The sequence below is a fragment of the Aphis gossypii genome, chromosome 2 (genome assembly GCF_020184175.1).
Source record: "Aphis gossypii isolate Hap1 chromosome 2, ASM2018417v2, whole genome shotgun sequence".
Taxonomy (NCBI): Eukaryota; Metazoa; Arthropoda; class Insecta; order Hemiptera; family Aphididae; genus Aphis; species Aphis gossypii.
In genome coordinates, this window is record NC_065531.1 from 48,146,419 (window position 1) to 48,165,579 (window position 19,161).

Here is a 19,161-nt window from a genome sequence, read left to right on the forward strand (position 1 = left end):
ATAATACCAAAATCGCTGAAATATACCAAAACGTTTATGATGTAAACTAAATCGTGAGCTATATCATAATATAATTACCCTCCATCCGGTATGGACTTAACAATTATAACTGTAGGTACATAGGTACTGATTTTTCAATAAATAAATAGGACACATGATAAATTGATGACATCGATATTAAATACTATATGATCATACGTACATGACGTTATAGCTGTTTTCTGAGTTCTGCAGTTAACAAATATTACCACCGTATCACCACAATATAAAATACAGCCACCACGCGTATAGAGTGATACATATAAAATAAATAAGAAACATTAGAATTATATTATATATAAGTACTTAGTCACTAAAACAAATCAATTCATATAATAGTTTATGTAATACATCCTCGTATAATTATGATTTGACACACAATAAAATAATAATAACATGATTTATACACACATTTTTATCGAGTAATAATAAAATCATAACTTTCAGTCTTATAATACATCATAATTATCATATCAATAAGTACCGATATTCTGTAAAATGTAAAAAGAATCGTTTGCATTTTAAAGTAGGCATTTGTAATTATATCAATGTTATAATCAGTGGCGTCGTTTGAACTACGCTACATGTATGTTTGCGTGTTTAAAATCCAATATTGTTTTGTGATTATAAGTAAACTTCTAAAATTACTTAGCCTAAAACACGTACACGAGAAGTTTTACACAGCCCCCTCCCCTAACCGAATTTTCATGAAAATTATTAAATATGTTTTTATAAAGACGTGAGAGTGGTTTCTGTCAGTAAACTTTTATACATAAGCATGGATATGTATAATCTTAAATCTGCTCCTCCCCGAAATATTTGTTATGTACGCGCCTGCTCGGTTTGAAAAATGGAGAAATTCCCTTCAGGAATTTTGGGCTACACAAAATATACACATTAAAAATAAAATTTGAAACAACGCCATTAGTTTTGACGTTTATACCGTTTAAAATATATATATACTTGAATTTTGGGTTAAATAATATGATCCATTAAAATTTTAACAACATAAATAATATATAACGAAAATAATTCATGTGATATTTTTCAATTCTGCAGGTCTGATATCGCCCGGAGTTTCGGTACCGATCGCCGTACCGGGGCACACAGCCGACTTGTCATCGCAATACTGGCCACGCTTGCAGTGACATCAACTCGTCAAGTAATATATTCCGAGAGCTGATTTCGGGCGTATATGTACAGTCGATGACGCCGTGCAATTTTCCGCGAACCGATAAACTATTGTATAAGTTATGAATATTGTAATTTTATAATTTATAACACATTATATATAGACGTATACCTGCCGACGGACAATGTTAGACGAAAAGGCGGTACCTTTAAATATTTATAATATGTATAATTGTAATTATTAACACTTAATAACATAATATTATTATTATTATTATTATCATTATTATTAATTATTATTATTATTATTATTATTATAACTAAATCATAGCTAAATAAAAAGTCGAAAACATAATATTAAATAGTTATTATAATATAATATGATGGCCGCAAATTTGATTAAACAACAAACATCGAATTAATATTATAGACATATTATATTACTTATACTTATATAATACCAATATATCATGTAAATGTGTACTTGCAAATGAATAATATAAAATGTAAATTATATATTGTACCGTTTGACGTGTAAACTACATTATATTATTAAATATATATAATATATATATTATATATACCAAAATAATATATTATTATCGTTATGTATAAATGCTTGTAAAAAATAAAGTTCCGATCATATATTATAAGATAATTAAACGCCTGTGTATGTAAACGCATTAAAAAAATGCGACGATAATGATATGAAAATCATCTCTTACTGCGCGACCTTTGCAGCTGCACGTCGACGAACGCGCGACGTCACGCGGACTCTGCAGACTCGGCGGCGGCGACCGACGACGGTTGGGTCTTGAACGTGAACACTTGGACTTCGTCCGAGCCGCATGCCGACGTGTCCATGTCGTGACAGCCCTTCATGTGTTCGGTCAGGTTGGACTTGGTGCGGAAACACTTGCCGCACACCGAACACTCGAACGGCTTTTCGCGGGTGTGCACGCGCTCGTGGTTCAGCAGCGCCGTGTACGTCCGGAACGGTTTCGAACAGTACGTGCACTGGAACCGCTGGTCGCCCCCCGCGCCCGTCTCCCGGTGGTCCGCCGCCGTCGTCTTCAGCTCGTTCTTGACCAGCCACAGACTGTTATTGTGCACCCGCTTGTGCTCCAACAGGTTGCCCTTGGTCCGGAACGGCTTGGCGCACAGCTCGCACGTAAACGGTTTTTCCCTGGTGTGCACCCGCTTGTGGTTTTCCAGCGTGGCCACCGACCGGAACTGCTTGCCGCAGTACGGACACTGCCGGTCCGCGCCGTCCGAACAGTTGTTGCCGATGTGCGAGACGAGTAGCGACTTGGACGTGAAGTTTTTGTTGCACTGTTCGCAAGTGAACATCGTCGTCGTCGTCGCAGACGCCGCCGAAACGATCGTCTCCGCCTCTGCAGTCTGCGCGGCTACCTGTTCCTCCGCCTGTTCTTGTTCCTGGTCCTGATCGTCGTGTAAGCGTTCGTGCGCGGACAATTCGTCCAGCGACACGAACACCTTGGAACATTGACCGCAAGTCAGAATGTCTTCGGACGTGACCGTCACTCGGGTTATGGACGGGATGTCCCTGCTCGACGTCTTCATCCAACGCAGTTCCGGATTGTGAACTCTATATACGTGAAATAAAAATATTATGCAGGAGGAATGAGAATTTTTTTTTACATATATATATCTACGTAATAACACAATATACATAGGGTACTCTAAAAATGGTTTGTGTTCATTCTGCAGGTAGTATGATATGGAACTGAAGAAGCGTCCCTAAACCGATTTAAAGAAATGGTGGATGAATGATGGTCAATGATGTGATGAGTGTATAAATGAATATTACAAAATTTTAAAATGATTATATCTTGTTTTAAAATTAAATAATATCACAAAAATGTAATGTTAAAACGCCCTAAATAATATTCTTACATTTAAATTTAATAAACAGTAAAATTACTCTAGTATTAAAAAGAACGAAATAAAATTAATTAGGTACTATATCAATGTATAAGATTTGCTATAACGTGCGATAATTAAAATGGAGACGACGTAACGCATGCAAGTATAACAACATCGCATAAAATAACAACGCGGGTATAAAATGTAGAGTATTAATACACCATTATATCAGTCGAGATAACCCAGATGATTCTAACAGGTAGTCTTAGAAATATTTAGGTAATCGAGATAGCAGGAAGTACCAAACAATATAAAATAGTAGTGCTAACTAACCGATAATGTTCATTTAAATTGGATTTAGTCTTGAAGAATTTTTCACACACACTGCATCCATAAGGACGTTCTCCTGTGTGGGAACGCATGTGATTCGCAAGTGTATATGCAGACAACAACTCTTTACCACAAATTGTACATTGATGATCACTAGTATTAGTTTCTAATATCTCTTCTTCATTAACAGACATTTGCATAACCTCTTCTGATTGAACAATGCAATGAGTTAACTCAATTTCATTTTCAACTATTTGCTTATTATCGACAGGTTCTGGATCATCCATTAACTGCTCTTCATATTGATCTGGTTCCACTAATAATAAATCTTTACTATTTATTTCTTCTGAATCAATTATTATAGAATCCTAAAATTCACAAATAATTTATTGTATTAGTATTAAGATATTAAGTTACATTTAAAAACTTAAAAATATTATTTTAATAACATTTTATTATAGAATGATATTTTCTTAGCTAGTTTTAATAAATAGTCACACTGCTAAACTCTATACCAGATTTTATTGATAAATTTCAAAGTAAAATACAAATACAAAACAAAGATGAAAAAAGTAACATTATAAAACATTATGTTATATTAACAGTATATAGATTCAGAATCATAATAAAATACAAATAATACAAAATACCTAGGGATGAAAAGTATTATTCGGTAACATAAAAATTATATTATAGGAACAAACATAATATATTAAAAAGAATTCAAGTAATTAAATAAATTAAAAAACTTAGTTATTTAGTTATTTTTTATTTTTATGCCTTGAGTGAATAGCTTGATGTCGACGTGCTTTTTGTTTAGACATAAATTTTTTTCCACAAAAATTACAAGCAAATGGTCTTTCGCCAGTATGGGCACGTTCATGAATTGTCTTATGAGCACTTTCAAAAAATCGTTTACCACAAAACGAACATAAAAAGTTCCTAACATTGTCATGGTATCTCATGTGTCTATTATATTCAGCTCTGGTGTAAAACGTCATTGTACATTTTTCACATTGCACGTCTTTGGCTGCATTATGGGTCATTTCATGTCTATCACGACCATATGGTGTAACAAAAGCTCTTCCACAATATGAACATACATAATTTAAGGTACCTTCATGTTTGTTTTCATGGCGTACAAGTGTCAAGTATGATTTGAAACATTTTTCACAATGACGACATTTTATCTTCTCACCAGGTGCATGAGTTTTCATATGTATCCAAACTTGCTGAATTGTTGCAAAAACTTCCTCACAAAAATGACACTGATAAGACAAGGAACCTATTTCTAATTTTTTTTCATAATTTCTTAAATGTGATAACATACCAGCCAGTGTTTTGAAAACCTTTTGGCATTTTTCACATAAAAAACCTCCTTCAATTTCTTTATAAGAATTTTTAACTTCTAAATTATCAATATTATTCATATTTTTACACTTTTTACATAGGTTAATTTCATCTTTTAATAATGAATTATCAAATTTACTATAGTTATCTAAAACTTCATTACATAAATTGCATTTAACATGGTCAGAAGAATGTGTTTTAGTATGTAAAGCAAGTTGTTTAGTTGTTTCAAAACATTCCCCACAATCTTCACACAAACAAAATTTATCATCAGTATTTTCTATACATAATTGAGAAATTATGGTTTCTTTCTTTTCCAATGAAGTACCGTCGTTCCAGATGTCCACTACTTCTACAATTTCGATATTATCCTGGAACATACATGTATACCAATATTCATTAAATAATAGACACAGTAATACAAATTTCAATGGGAAACTGGAACGACGGTATGCAATTCTTAATTATAATTAAGTATAACTTATCAATATTTCATAATTTAATATAGAATTTAATATAAGCTAAATAAAAGTTATACCTTGTTATCATTATCCAAAATCACAGCTTCGTTTCGTAACCATTCGTCTGTAGCTTTACATCGTACTCGAAATTCAACAAATGAATTAACTTGTTCAATGCAAATTTTGCATATAGAATTAGGTAAAGAATCCTCAACATTAAACTGCAAAATTAAAATAATTTAAACAAAATTATAATTAACATAAATTTAAGTATTTAGCAATATTAACTTACGTGAAGGTTTGTAACTTCTTGAATATTTTCCAATAGAGTTTCTTCAAAGAATAAATTTTGCAACGATTGTTCATTGCGTAGACACAGCCGACATAAATCATTCCAATTTTCAATATATATAACACCGTGATTTTCTTGGTCCATTTTAAAAATGACAAATAAAAATATTATGAACAACAAATTCAACAATTATCGAGTAAAAACTAACAGCCGATTGGGTTAAAACTGCACAGTGTTTAATGTCACTTATAAAATATTATAATTTAACTTATGGCATCACAACCACTGACTATAGGAAAATATATATATTATATCTTTCATAGTTTCATTCATATAGTAGTCTATTACAACTTAACTGTCCAATATGAATATTAAATATTTAAATCGAGAATACTTCACTAGACAGCACACAGTACACGCACCGAAGCACTCCAATAGTTCAATGTTAACTTCAGTTGTTCAGTTCAAGTTGTTGGACAGTACTCCACTGTGATAACATGAACTATGATATTTTAAGGAAAATTTAGCCGTTTGATTGGTTGAACCTTACAGTTAGTAACAGGTATACCACCATTTTACTATAGTATATTCCATATCATTAGAATCACGATTTAAATCCATTTTCAAAAACTCTGTCACATTATACTTAGAATTTTAATATACTACTATAGTGTAATGCTAATATTTTTATGGCTAACACTACCAAGTGCTAAGCGTTTCAAATACTAGGAAGGGATTTTTAATTCATATGTCTAAAAATTAAAATTATGATTAGGCGGCAATAATGATTTGATAACTAGGGTTATCAACTAACTTTTATCATGGTTACAAACACGAACGACGTGGTTACAAGTCAACTATAACCTTGGTTGCTAACGTCTATGGTTTTATTTTTTATAAAAACAACAATGGTTCAAAGTGTGGTAGTGATAATATTACTTCATTTTTATCATTAATCCATATAATATTATGATAAAGAAATACCCTAGATATAGAATAGATTCTAAAGTGTTAATTATTGGTGTAAGTCGTGTAACTCAATGATGCAATTATAGTCTATAATAAGCCCAACGTTGAACATTTTTCTTCAGTTTGTTCTTTGGTTTAACTACTAGCCAACAACATTATTTTGTTGTTAACAGTTTTCCAACATTAAAACATTTCCTTACTATAATTAGCGTTATGTATTCAATAAAAATAATTAGACAAACATCTACAGTACGTTTGTCAATTAAACAATTTCCAATACAGTTAAAATATAAATCCTCAGATTCCAAAAAAGAGGATTTAATAGAAAAAATTAAAATGAAAACACCAATTGGTAATGTAAAATAGTAATTTAGTTAAACTATGAGTAATAACTTTAAATTATTATTATTAAAGGAAAATTAGATGAAATTGAAGCTGGTAAACATCCATTTCAAGAAAAAGAGCCATTGAAAGAATGGCCTGAAGGTCGAAATCCAGCAACAGGAGAAAAAAATGGTCCAAAAGGACCTGAACCAACTAGATATGGTGATTGGGAAAGAAAAGGAAGAGTGACAGATTTTTAAATTCAATACATATATATAATATAAATCATTTGTTTATAATTAAATATCTATAGTAGGTAAATTGTAAATTATATTTTTAAGATAATAGTAAAAAAAAACTAATGCAATTTTCTTCTTGATGAATAATTAATGTTAATGAAAAAAAAACTTTCTAATACTAAGTGAGTTTGACAAAACAGTTTCTGTTTTATAAATTATATCAAAAATCAGTGACTTATTCATCTGTTTTTGACAGACCCATGGCATCTTTCATCATAAAATTTCTTAGTGCCCACAAAGCGTTTAATACGTTTCCATGATTACCAATTCCTTTTCCCAACCATTGTATAGCTGGAAGCGAATTTGGATCATCTGGTCCTTTGGTATTTTCTTGTGTAGCAATCAATTGACGTTCCCAATTAGATTTGCTTTCCAGATTTAAACTCTCAATATATCTGAAAAATGCAAAAAAAATTTTTATAAATACACAAATAAAAAATAAGAGTCTTAATTATAATTACTTGATATAAGCTTCAGAATGAAATACTCTTGTAGGTCTTGGTGGCACAGTTACAAATAATGGTTCAGGATGTTTGCTAATAGTAATACTATTATTACTCGCCGAACCTAAATCAATGTTGATGTCATTAAAAAAACATACTATATTTAGCATTTATACTATAAGACATATACTAATTATAAGTATAAATACCATTTTGAGACATGGGCGATGGAGTATTCCTATTTATCTGATTTAAAACATTCACAGCTCCTCCAACTACATATAAAGAAAAGTATTATTTTAATGGTTAAATACATAATCTTTAATCCATAACTATACCTATTTCTTGTTACAAACTTACTATTTCAAAAAGCTTATAAACATTTGTTTTATAGGAAAAACTTACCAGGTTGATTTGCAAATTGTTGCAGTGCTGGTTGAGTCATTTGTTCTTTTTTCAAACGTGTTGACAGTACAACATTTCTATAAAGCGGTTTAAATTCAACTTAAAAAAAGCAACACACGACATGCTAATACAAATTTATTTGTTTAATATGCAACATTAATAATCTTAATCAGAGAGCTGAAGATATTTAAAAAATAAAAAAATAATGTAAATAACTCATTACTTAAACTAGTTAAAAACAATTTTTTTTTTTTTTTTTAATTATAAAATCTTTTATAGAAAATTAATGTGCTATTAAACAAATTATCATGAACATAAAATACTACATTATATATACATTAGAGCTCTTTTAAGACGGGTTGACACAGCCATGCACTCAGTGTTGATTGTTTAAACCATAAATATTTATTAAAATTGACTGGGCCAAACTTTAACTACAATTTTGATTTGAGTCTAATCAAGATTAAAAATTAAATACATTTTTTAATTCTTTGCAGTGAATTAAAATTTTAATTCAACAAAATATATATTAATAATTATTTTTTTGAAATGTGGGAATATAATGTATTTTTATAATTAAAAATATAGAAATTAAATAAATCAGACTTGGCATTTAAACATACTATAGACCTGGTCAAAAATGTAAGCTTGTGCAAAGCTTAATATAAATAAAATAAATGATAAAAATCTATCTCTAATTTTCAAACTAACAAATAAAATATTAATACAAACTTCCAAATAAAATAAATAGTAATAACATCAATTTATAATAAATAAATGTATACTTTTTCCTAATAAAAAATTAAGATACTAGTTTTTAAAATATAAACTGTATAGTTAACATTGTAAATGTATTCGAGTAATTAAACAACTATTAACACCAATTCTAAACAACAACAACAAAAAAAAAAGAAAAAAACTAAAAAAATGTTTTACTACTAATATATATATTTTTTTAATAAAAATTTTAATGGTCATGCTAAAATAAATATAAACTAATTTTCGAAAAAAACAGACCATTAGAATTTTCAACTGGAGGTGGAGATACAGATGCCACAGATAAAACAGAAGTGGTAGTAATGACTGAGCGAGTGCTCGACATTAAATTTCTGAAATTAAAGTATGATTGTTGAAAGTAAACAATAAATATAGCACTTAAAATATTAAATTCAATTGATTAGGTTTCATAAAATATTTATACAGGGAATTATTTTCCTATCAAATACTTTAAAAGTTTAAACATAAATAAGCCCATTTATCAATTAAAAATTTTCAAAAAAAATAGCTGGTTCATCTTGGTGGATACCACGTCATACATAAGTATTGAATAATATTGTATAATTACCCTAAGCATTTTATAAAATATAAATTGTATTTACTTGTTGCGTTCTGATGAAGGAACTGGTTTCCCAGGATTTTTAAGTATATGCACTTCTTTTACATGTCTAACTAGACGATGTAAACTTGGAAATGGAGCAATACCAGTCTTTTTAACTCTAAGACATCCTCTCCACTGACATTGAAATTCAATTTCTTGTGAAATTAAAGAATTACATAATAAAAAGATAGGTTAATAATTAAATTATTTTATAAAAAAAAAATATATACCACTGGGAGGAATTGCCGCAAAGAATGTCTGCACATGTCCATATTGATCAGCTACAGCATGGTCTAAACAATCTGATTGGTCTTCAAATTGCCAATCACAATTATCCCAACCACATTCCCAAATTAAATCAGAACCTTCTGTAGGAGTTGGTGCTTGGTGTGTCTGTTGTCGCCATTGTGGATAATTCTCTTCATTTAATCTATTTGCACGTTCTTCATATGCCATTTTTTCTGTCTGTGATAAGTTACGCCACTGTAATTTCAAAGCATTAAGAGTTTAGTTAATGATTTTGTTGTGATATTTGTTAAATATAATTTACCTCATTTCCAACAATACGACTAACTTCGCCAAAACTACGATCTGGATTATTTTGTACAATAGCTTTTCGTACATCACTTGTATATAATATATAACCAGTGACAAGTTTTTTGTGATTAGGGTTCTTTTTTCTAGATGATGATGGAGTAGACATGATTATTGAAGTATTCAATGTACGTTCACCCAAGTCAGAAGAGCTGACAGATGGTGGACCTCCATCCATTGAATCTTCTGTCATTGTATCAGCTGGTTCTAGTTTTGGCATAGCTGGAGAACTAACATTCTGTAATCAGATTAAAGATGATATTTAATAAAATATAAAAATAAATCATTATATTCAATATTAATCTTACAGATACAGAATCATAATGTTGGTTATAAACAGTTTTGACATCACTTGATTGAGTATTGTTTTCAGTAGCTCCAACCTAGTATATAGTTATATTTAATAATACTTAATAATATTTTGTTAATACGGTTATTTACTTTTACTGGATGAATGAGTCTCCTAAAGAAATAAAACTCATCTTGATTTACAGCTGGAGAATGAGTATATTTCTTTAAACCATCTTTAGGCAATTCTTTTATTTGTTTTGTAGATTCATCATAAATCGATTCACAAAGATAAACATCATCTTCAGCTATTTCCGCCGGACGACCTATTAACATAAATATGAAAATAAAAAATGCAATTTAAGAAATAATTTATTATATTTACATGATATATATTCAGCATGTTCTAACACAGAACATTTTCCTGTGATTTTTGATATTAATACAGTTTCCTCATTATTAGTTAACAGAACTTCTTGTTTAAAGAATTGTCTACCAGAAAAATTTGGAAGATCTATAGGGGTTAGCAGTACTGGACCAAAAACAAAAGCTCCTCTGAAAATTAAAAACATCAATAAATTTAATTTATAATTGATTTAATTAATTTATAGGATAGGGCCACATACACTAACATGTAGGCCTACGGGAAGTTTAATTAAATCTCTGTATATTTAAGATTTACTTACTGTTTATTAACCCAAATTTTATCAACTTGAACTATCCGATTTTGTTCATTTTTGACATAAACAAAATCACCCGGTTTGAGTATACCTACATGAGTGTTGTATTGTTCATAATAAACATTTCCATCATCAATAACTCCAGGAGGATTTTGTATTATTACATTCTGTTTAATAAAACAAAATTATGTTTACAACAACTTATGTGACTTTGTATAAAGTAAAAATACTAACTGGTTTTTCTTTTTCAATTATTTTTTCATGTTCTTCAAGTTCTGCTATTTCTTCTTTATGTTTTTCAACACGGTCACGGAATACAGACATTACCCGTTTAGGATCCAAAGGTTCTTCTCTCTCAACTAATTTCCATGGAGCTGTTAAGCTTAACGCCCAATTCTAAAATATTTACATAATTTTAATACAATAAGGATTATCAATGAATAGTTTTATTAAATAAAAAACATGATATTAAAAAACATTCATTTTTGGAGAAAATTGGGAAGGCACGGGCATACCTGTTAGCTACACCACTGCATATTTACTTCCCTAATTTTTACAATACTAGCAGTATTTACCTTGATTTTTTTGAAATTTCTACATCTAGATGAGTATCTAGATTCACACACATATACATCTTTTTCATCAAATCCTTTTGGTTGATAGCGGAAATAATCTTTAACACTTACAACAGCACAGCGGCCTTTAATTCGACTAACTGGTATAGTAATATTTAAATCAGTCTTAAAAACTTCCTGAAAACAAAATCAAGAATAATTAAAATTATAATATTTGATTAAAATATAAAAACCACTAACCTTTTCTAAAAATTTTCGAGTTGATAAATGATAAGTTTCACTAGGTCTATAAAAATGATTTCCATACAACATTTGTTGTGATTCTTGATTAGTCCATAATCGTTGAATATTTAATATCATAAGATCTTGACCACGTTCTTGAGGTTCTGCATAAACAAAATCGCCAACTCTATAAACTAAATGATTAACACAAACAGAATCATCTGCAGTGCCAGCAATATGAGGTGGTGTATTCTCTTCTTGCTCCTTAAATAAAAAAATTTCAACAAAATAAAAAAAAATTTCAACATTAAAAATCAAATTAAAAATATACTTCTAAGGCACTATCTTCTGTTTTAATTTCATCCTCTTCTGGATTACCACTAATAGATTCTTCAGCCATTTTTCTTTCTCTCATATCATTTACTGATAATGATAAATCCAATAAAGAATAATTCAAAGCAGGTGAATTTAGCAAATCTCCATTACGGCATACTTCATCTCTATCATTTATTAACATATACATAAATATACATTATTTATTTAATATTTATTATTACTGAAATAGTCAAGAATCAAGATGCAGTAATATAATATAGTTATATTAGTATACACATAATAGTTGAAAATTTTCAACTAAATAATGATAAACGTAAAACGAGAAAGAAGAATTCATATTTATAATAAGTCTCATATAATGAACAATGATTTTACTATGTATTTTAATAATTATATAGAACAACATGAAGCCATGAAGGAATAACTAATAAGACTAACGTTAAGAATAGGCTTTATGGGAATTTTAAATTTATAAATCGGAGAGAGAAAATTCAATTTTACCACAGAAGAGTTGAATGAAGAAGAAACTTATCACTAGGTCATAGTTGTGGGGTAGATAAGGAATGTTGATTTTAAATACTGTAAATCAAAGATGCTGGATATGTTAATATGCTCAATTTTCTAGTAATTAAAAGGAATGAGCGAGTTAAAGACAATAGAATCATATTTGATAATGAACCTAAAGAGCAATAAAGTTTGAACTTAGAAAAAGCGCCTGGTAGTGCCAATGGACTAAAAGAATTAGTCCATATAAGTGGATTTAGTGAACATTAAATAAAAGATAGTATAGTTTGATATATTGAAAGTGTTGGAATTTTTAAGTCATTGTGAAAATAAGTATTTTTGATGAATATTACAGAGCCAAACAAATTTGTAGAGAGTAAATGTATTACCTGAGAAGGCTATTAATACTTTATTAAAGGTTAACTCAGAGTCAGTCTAAATATTGATATATCATGTATTTGTATTACATAATTTATATTTTATAACTAAAACTTTCTTTAACTAGGTATGATCAAACATATAATTATATAATATACAACACGATAAAGTATGTGAATGAATGCATTAACACATGCACTATATCTTTCAAAAAAATATTTTTTAAAACTGTTAAAAATAAACATTATTGCTTTATATCATAAATAATATCACGGCACTCCCAAATCAAGTTTGCAGAACTTTGGTTAGGAACCTCTAACTTATGTAATACAAATAAATTAAAAAATAAACAAACAAACCTTTGTCTAATGAAATATGATTGTAATTCAATAGAATCTTCAAATACTTGTGAATCTGTCCGCGAAAGTTGACGGGCTCGTTCCAAACAAGCAAATAAATCCTCTTGGAAAGTATCTAATCTTTTATACTGATTACCATCTAATCTCCGTTTAATCAGATCTAGAGATAAGCCTCTTACCCTAAATAATTCATTTATATTTAATTATTTCAATATTATCAAAATTATTGTTATATATTTACTTGTTGCCATCAATATCATCATGTTCAGGAAGTTCTGCCATAGAATCAGAAAAGCATCGACCTTCCTCATCTTGATGATTATAAACACTAGCAAATAATGAAGTTAACAATTCCTGCACTGCACTTTGTACATCAGGTGTACTATCTTCATCTGCTCTTAGTTGTAATTTTGTTTGCAATGTGAGTCTTTGTAAAGTCAATGCATCTTTGTAAATTTGAGAGTCGGGTTCATTATATTTACAAGCGTTGTCAAACATTAACACAAAATCAGCAGCTAAATCATCAAGACTTTCGTACAAATTATTCTTCAACTTTTGGGATATTACTTCCAAATTAATAGGTTTTTTTATCACTTCATAATAATCTGGATATTCATTTTTGGATGGTAGTTTCATAAAAATAATAGATAACAAACGACCTTTTTGATCTTTAAAATCTTTGATTGTGTTGAACAATGTACGCATTTTTTGTAATGTTGCTTGAGGAAGTTGAGATTTTCGGAATTTCAACAATGAACTTGAAACACTGATTTTACATTACAATATTATTTAAATTGTATAAATATTTTAAAAATAAATTTGATCAAAGCAAATTAATATAACTTACATTTTATTAGGTTTGGTCAACACAGGTCCCAATTCTTTTGAACGGTCCAATAATACTTTTTCTAATGTATTTGCATCCTCAAAAATAAGCGATCCTTCTTCATTAAATTGACGACAATTATCAAACATTAACTAAAGCAAACAAAATATATTAGAACATTGTAATTGTTACAAATGTAATAAAAACCCTTTATTTATTTCAAAAAATTACTTTAAAGTCTTGTAATATTTCATCTTCACTTTTATATTTTTCTTGTTTTATCTTTTCTTCAATTGTCAGCATATCAATTGGTTCAGCTATAACTTTGTAATAATCAGGATAAAGTTTTTTAGATGGTCTCTCCATAAACATTAACATAGGTACACGGCCATGTTCAGTCTAATAAATAAATATAAACCATATTGAAGTCAAGTGATTCAATTTTTTTAACTATTAAATATCATTCATACTGTATAATCCATAAGACATTTGCACAAAGCATACAAACGTCTCTTTAGAGGAATATTATTCAAGTATTTTCCACGGGTAAGACATCGTGGTGATCGAGAAAACTTTTTAGATGTTCGAGATGTTGATTGTAAATCATCATCAGCAGAATCGTCTTCACTATCAGAATACTGAAAATAAAAGGTAATATAGATTTTTTAATTTTATATAACATACGCTATGATAGTACTTACTTGATGTCCTAAATCTAACAATTCTTGAGCCTTGGTTTGCATAACCTTTTGTAATTTTACAGCATCCTAAAAATTGAGTAAACAATTTATATAAATAATAAATATCAAAACTATTTATCTTTAAATACTATAAAATAATAGTTAATACAGAAGAATAAAAAATTAACATGTATATTAAGACGTTTTTACTTCTTCAGTTTTAATTTAGAAATATTCATAATTATACCAAATTACTATTTAATATTTATGAATTGATAATTACCTTGTACTGTTTTGTGTCAGGGGTGAAATATTTTTTTGCATTTTCTAACATCACATTCATATCCCCAGCCACTTCACTGACTGTACCATAGTCACCATTCTAAGCATATAATATTATTAATAAGAGACAAATTAAATCTTTTTATAACTTACTTTTAATTTTTTGCCAATTTGCATTAATGAAAGTGGATTTCTAATTTCATGATAGTAATTAGGATAGTACCGTTTGGATGGTAATTTCCAGAATGAATCGCTAAGCAAATTTCCTAAATTGATCATTAAAAATAAATACTCAATAAGTCATAAATTATAACTATATATTTTATAATTATATTAATTATTGTAGCTTATAATAATTAATATTTAATATTGAAATATCAAATTTGTTACCTTGCGATCCAGTAGCAGAACGAACAGCATTATATAACTGCCATCTAGGATTATCTGGGCCATCAGCATTACTTTGGCTATCAGTCACAGTATCTTCATCCAAGTCTGAATCTTCCTCATCTTCAGATTGTAAAGCAGCAGTTACAGCTGACATTGATGTTTGACTTCCTCTCATACGTTTGGCCCTTTAATATTTATACAATTCATTAATAAAAAAAAAACATCAAATCAAATTAATGAATATAATATAAGTAACATACTATATAATTAATAATTATTCAAGTAACTACAAATATTCAATTATTAAATGAAATAATTTACCGTATTCTTTCGCTACTTTTGCTTGGTGCATATTTTCCATGATCTACTTCAATCTTTTTACTAGTAATAACTTTTTTTAATGTTTTAGCATCTTTATATATTTGTGAACCAGGTTCATTGAATAAGCATGCATTTTTAGTCATTATCAACAATTCTCGTTCCATTTCAGCTAAGTTTGCATACTTTCCATCTTGTATTTTACGAGCAATGGATCGCAAATCAATTGGATTTTCAATAACTTCATAATAATTTGGATAACGCTGAATATATAAAAAAAAAAAAACAAATAAACACTTAAAATTGTATTTGTACTAAAAAAATTATATTTAAAACTAGACTGATAAATTTAATTTTAAATGAAAAGAAAAGTTAGGTAAATGTTAAGAATATGGTCTTGTTCACCTAAAGATGGGATAATAATTAGCTAAACTAAAAACAGTTAATTACATTATTACAAACTTAAACATAATTTTTCATAATAAATAAAATTGAATTACCTTTTTTGATGGCAAGAGTTGAAATGCTGCTGATAATAAACGATTCTCGTTATCTGTAGCAGACATAACAGCAGTAAATAAGTCTTCACACATGGCTAATTCATCATCCCCGCCTACAACTGATGAATTACTCTCTTCTTCATCTGTCTGTTCAGATTTTGACATTGAGGCTGCTGATCCACCTCTTTTCCCCTAATGATAAAATATAAATTAATTTTATACTAAGATTTATACCTTCTAGATATATTTTTTTTTAACTGGCCAATTTATTTATAGTAAAAACTAATAAATTCAACACACAAAACAAAAAAATAATAATTAACTTACTAGTTTTCCTACACGAATCACAAGTTTTTCTTTAGGTGTTCCTTCTCTTTCTAAAATATTATTTTTGGTTGCTAAAAATACGTCCCACAACTCTACTGCATCTTTATACTCTTGAGAATTTTTCTGAAAATATTATATTGAGTTTTAATATACTTAGTTTATAATGAAATAAAAATGATTTATATTTGATTATAATTATTTCTTAATTTATATAATTCAATGAACTCCAATTACATAAAATATGAGACAAATTCAGTTTATACTATTCAATTTTTTTTATTCAATGCATATGTTTAATATAATAATTTATTTTAATAAATATTTAGTATGAATATATATAAAATATTAAATTTCATTCATAGCATTGAATATTTAGTTGTTTCCAACAAATAATATTTACTTCGTTTAAAATGAATAAACAATATAAATTAATGAAAAAAATTAAAATGTAATTTATATGCTATTAGTTATCACTTAACCTAAACATAGAAACCTAAAATATGTGTACATAATTACCTTATAAAACGACTTGGCATTATTTGTAAGAAGTTCCAAATCAGCTTGTAAATCATCAACATCGTCATATTCATCTGTTTTAATTTTCTGTTGAATCTTTATCAAATCTATTGGATTAGAAACAACCTGTAAAATGATGTAAAAATATATATATATTATATTATACATAAAATTATCAATAATAAATTATTTACATCATAATATGTTGGTTCTTGTCTTCTTTTTGGTGCTCTAATGAAACTATCACATAATAGCATGCCATCTTCTTTTTTGAAATTTCTTATTGTATCATAAACTGATTGAACTATGTCCACCTACAACACGACCACATCGATTGAATGTGTTACTAATTATAACTTTCTACGATTTTGAACTACATTATGAAAAAAAATGGATATAAAGCAATTGTATGTAATTTTTTAATATATTAATGCATCGAAAACACATTAAAACAGTTTAAAAAAAATAATACTTAGATAAACCATATCTTTAAATTAGTGTTATAGGATATAAGACATGTTTTAACTAAAAACCTAATAATTTAATAATAATTTTCTATATTCTAAATAACCATTAAGATCCTTACTAAAAATTATAGTACAGATTATTATTTTTTTCTTTTATAAATTAATAAATAGTTCCTAATTACTCAAGTGTATTTAAATAGCTAGGTACATATGATTATAAATAAAATAATTAATTTAAATTATAGTGTTTAGTTTGAAAATTAATTGATATATTATTATGTATTAACTGAATAATATTTTTAATTACTATCATTTATTTATGCTGAAGATATGACATGAAATACTTAAATACTCTGGTTTGTGGCATAATTATTCATATATATACTTAATATATGAATATGAAGATAAATTAAGTGATTAAACACACAATATCTCCATTTTTTTTCAATATTTTCATGACAGCTGAATCAAAAAATGTTTGGTTAATAAGTATATTAATAACCAAGTAATCTTAAACATGTTATTTGTTGATTCAACCATATTTGAATATACATATTTTATCATCTATTTTACAAATACATATTTGTATGATATAAAATTTTCTATTCGAAATTACATATACCGGATCCACTCGTCTTTTCTTGCGTATGTGCTCAATTGGTGAATTTTCAACTTCGTCATCAGTTGCGCGACTAGCAATTGATGACGCTCTCCTGCGTCGATTCATTATTTAAACCGTTTTCTACCGTTGTGTTAGAAAAGGACGTCCTAGAACATACATAAGAATTAAACATTTATAAATACTCCACAGTACATGTATACCGGTTTGTACTTACCTTCAGTGGACCAAAATCTCTTAAAGGTACACAAGGTGTTTTACCTGAATAAATATTATGAAAAATAATCAAAATAATCGAATAAAATAAATGGCTTAATAAACTAAACAATGAGTAAAACCAAACACATATCGGTTGTGCATTAGTGCGGCTGATGCAGCCTGCAAAATCCAAGTATAAACACTAAAATTGTAGTGATAACAATTTTTATTGATTATTCAATATTGTTTACAAAATAAAAGCCTACCATTGGTTATAAGTATGATTGTTGTTTCTTCTATGAATGTTTATAGGGATTAGACAGTTTGACCCATTAACAAATTGATCTAATATCATTTTGTTCGTTAAAAAACGCCGACCGGCCACCGGTTGTTTTAAATATTCTTATAAAATATTAATGTTGTAGGTGGACAATGAACTTGTTAACTTTTAAAGACTTACTGAACCGAATACCGATCAATGATCATTACTCATTACGATCTTGATAAGCCAAACCGGTTAATTATGTATAATGTACATTAATAATTTTTCTTACTTATATTAGTAAATAGTAGGTATATTAAAAACTTAATTTTTAATTCTGAAATTAACCAGTAACCTCCACAATATGTGTACTGAACAGATTTGTAATTTAAATAAATATATTATAATGCTCCCGATATGTGCGAAAAATACTAATAATAATAAGTAATAACAAACGCTAATCATGAAAGTGCGTCAGCATAGATTAAAATATATTTAATATAATATACCTACATAATATTATGTATGACAT

At 28.2% G+C, this 19,161-nt stretch overlaps 4 protein-coding genes across 6 annotated transcripts in view; 2 read left to right on the top strand and 2 right to left on the bottom strand.

The window, feature by feature from the left end:
* Window positions 1–1,245, top strand: part of LOC114120468 (paired box protein Pax-6-like) — a 46,388-nt gene extending 45,143 nt beyond the window's left edge. For both annotated transcript variants that reach the window (XM_050199651.1, XM_050199652.1), the window contains one exon: window positions 1,099–1,245. In XM_050199651.1, the coding sequence (XP_050055608.1) occupies window positions 1,099–1,187 (89 nt within the window). In that variant the 3' untranslated portion in view covers window positions 1,188–1,245. The remainder of the gene's footprint in view (window positions 1–1,098) is intronic.
* Window positions 1,246–1,860: 615 nt separating this feature from the next.
* Window positions 1,861–6,138, bottom strand: LOC114120449 (zinc finger protein 250-like). 2 transcript variants are annotated; one of them, XM_027982354.2, is made up of 4 exons: window positions 5,491–6,043; window positions 5,276–5,419; window positions 3,391–3,755; window positions 1,861–2,779 (listed from the first exon to the last, which is right to left on the bottom strand). In XM_027982354.2, exons 1-4 carry the CDS (start codon window positions 5,632–5,634, stop codon window positions 1,936–1,938), a joined length of 1,497 nt encoding a protein of 498 aa, XP_027838155.2. In that variant the 5' UTR covers window positions 5,635–6,043; the 3' UTR covers window positions 1,861–1,935. The 2 variants fall into 2 exon arrangements, with proteins under 2 accessions (XP_027838155.2, XP_027838156.1); XM_027982355.2 differs by lacking the exons at window positions 1,861–2,779; window positions 3,391–3,755 and adding an exon at window positions 3,785–5,108 and having other exon boundaries at window positions 5,491–6,138.
* A 332-nt stretch (window positions 6,139–6,470) lies between these two features.
* LOC114120400 (succinate dehydrogenase assembly factor 4, mitochondrial-like) lies at window positions 6,471–7,150 on the top strand. Its single transcript, XM_027982281.2, has 2 exons — window positions 6,471–6,811; window positions 6,874–7,150. Exons 1-2 carry the CDS (start codon window positions 6,673–6,675, stop codon window positions 7,041–7,043), a joined length of 309 nt encoding a protein of 102 aa, XP_027838082.1. The 5' UTR covers window positions 6,471–6,672; the 3' UTR covers window positions 7,044–7,150.
* On the bottom strand, window positions 7,058–18,564 carry LOC114120399 (protein polybromo-1). The gene is made up of 31 exons (XM_050200019.1): window positions 18,387–18,564; window positions 18,167–18,318; window positions 17,278–17,397; window positions 17,084–17,209; window positions 16,568–16,690; window positions 16,241–16,432; window positions 15,744–16,003; window positions 15,423–15,607; window positions 15,186–15,298; window positions 15,034–15,132; window positions 14,772–14,837; window positions 14,541–14,708; window positions 14,302–14,469; window positions 14,092–14,222; window positions 13,486–14,010; window positions 13,245–13,424; window positions 11,999–12,167; window positions 11,686–11,931; window positions 11,446–11,622; window positions 11,105–11,266; window positions 10,877–11,037; window positions 10,576–10,745; window positions 10,344–10,516; window positions 10,211–10,285; window positions 9,859–10,140; window positions 9,539–9,791; window positions 9,310–9,463; window positions 8,948–9,039; window positions 7,735–7,800; window positions 7,544–7,649; window positions 7,058–7,477 (listed from the first exon to the last, which is right to left on the bottom strand). Exons 2-31 carry the CDS (start codon window positions 18,275–18,277, stop codon window positions 7,258–7,260), a joined length of 5,073 nt encoding a protein of 1,690 aa, XP_050055976.1. The 5' UTR covers window positions 18,278–18,318; window positions 18,387–18,564; the 3' UTR covers window positions 7,058–7,257.
* Window positions 18,565–19,161: the final 597 nt, after the last annotated feature.

Bases quoted from the DNA above. Each gene is read 5' to 3' on its own strand.
- LOC114120400 (XM_027982281.2), top strand. From the start codon at position 6,673: ATGTATTCAATAAAAATAATTAGACAAACATCTACAGTACGTTTGTCA. The intron at 6,812-6,873 runs GTAATGTAAAAT...TTATTATTAAAG, and splicing joins TAAAATGAAAACACCAATTG to GAAAATTAGATGAAATTGAA.
- LOC114120399 (XM_050200019.1), bottom strand. From the start codon at position 18,277: ATGAATCGACGCAGGAGAGCGTCATCAATTGCTAGTCGCGCAACTGAT. The intron at 15,299-15,422 runs GTAACAAATTTG...TGATCAATTTAG, and splicing joins TTCTGCTACTGGATCGCAAG to GAAATTTGCTTAGCGATTCA. The intron at 9,792-9,858 runs GTAAATTATATT...TTGAAATTACAG, and splicing joins GTCGTATTGTTGGAAATGAG to TGGCGTAACTTATCACAGAC.
- LOC114120449 (XM_027982354.2), bottom strand. From the start codon at position 5,634: ATGGACCAAGAAAATCACGGTGTTATATATATTGAAAATTGGAATGAT. The intron at 5,420-5,490 runs GTAAGTTAATAT...TTAATTTTGCAG, and splicing joins AAGAAGTTACAAACCTTCAC to TTTAATGTTGAGGATTCTTT. The intron at 3,756-5,275 runs GTATAACTTTTA...TGTGAATTTTAG, and splicing joins TTTTGGATAATGATAACAAG to GATTCTATAATAATTGATTC.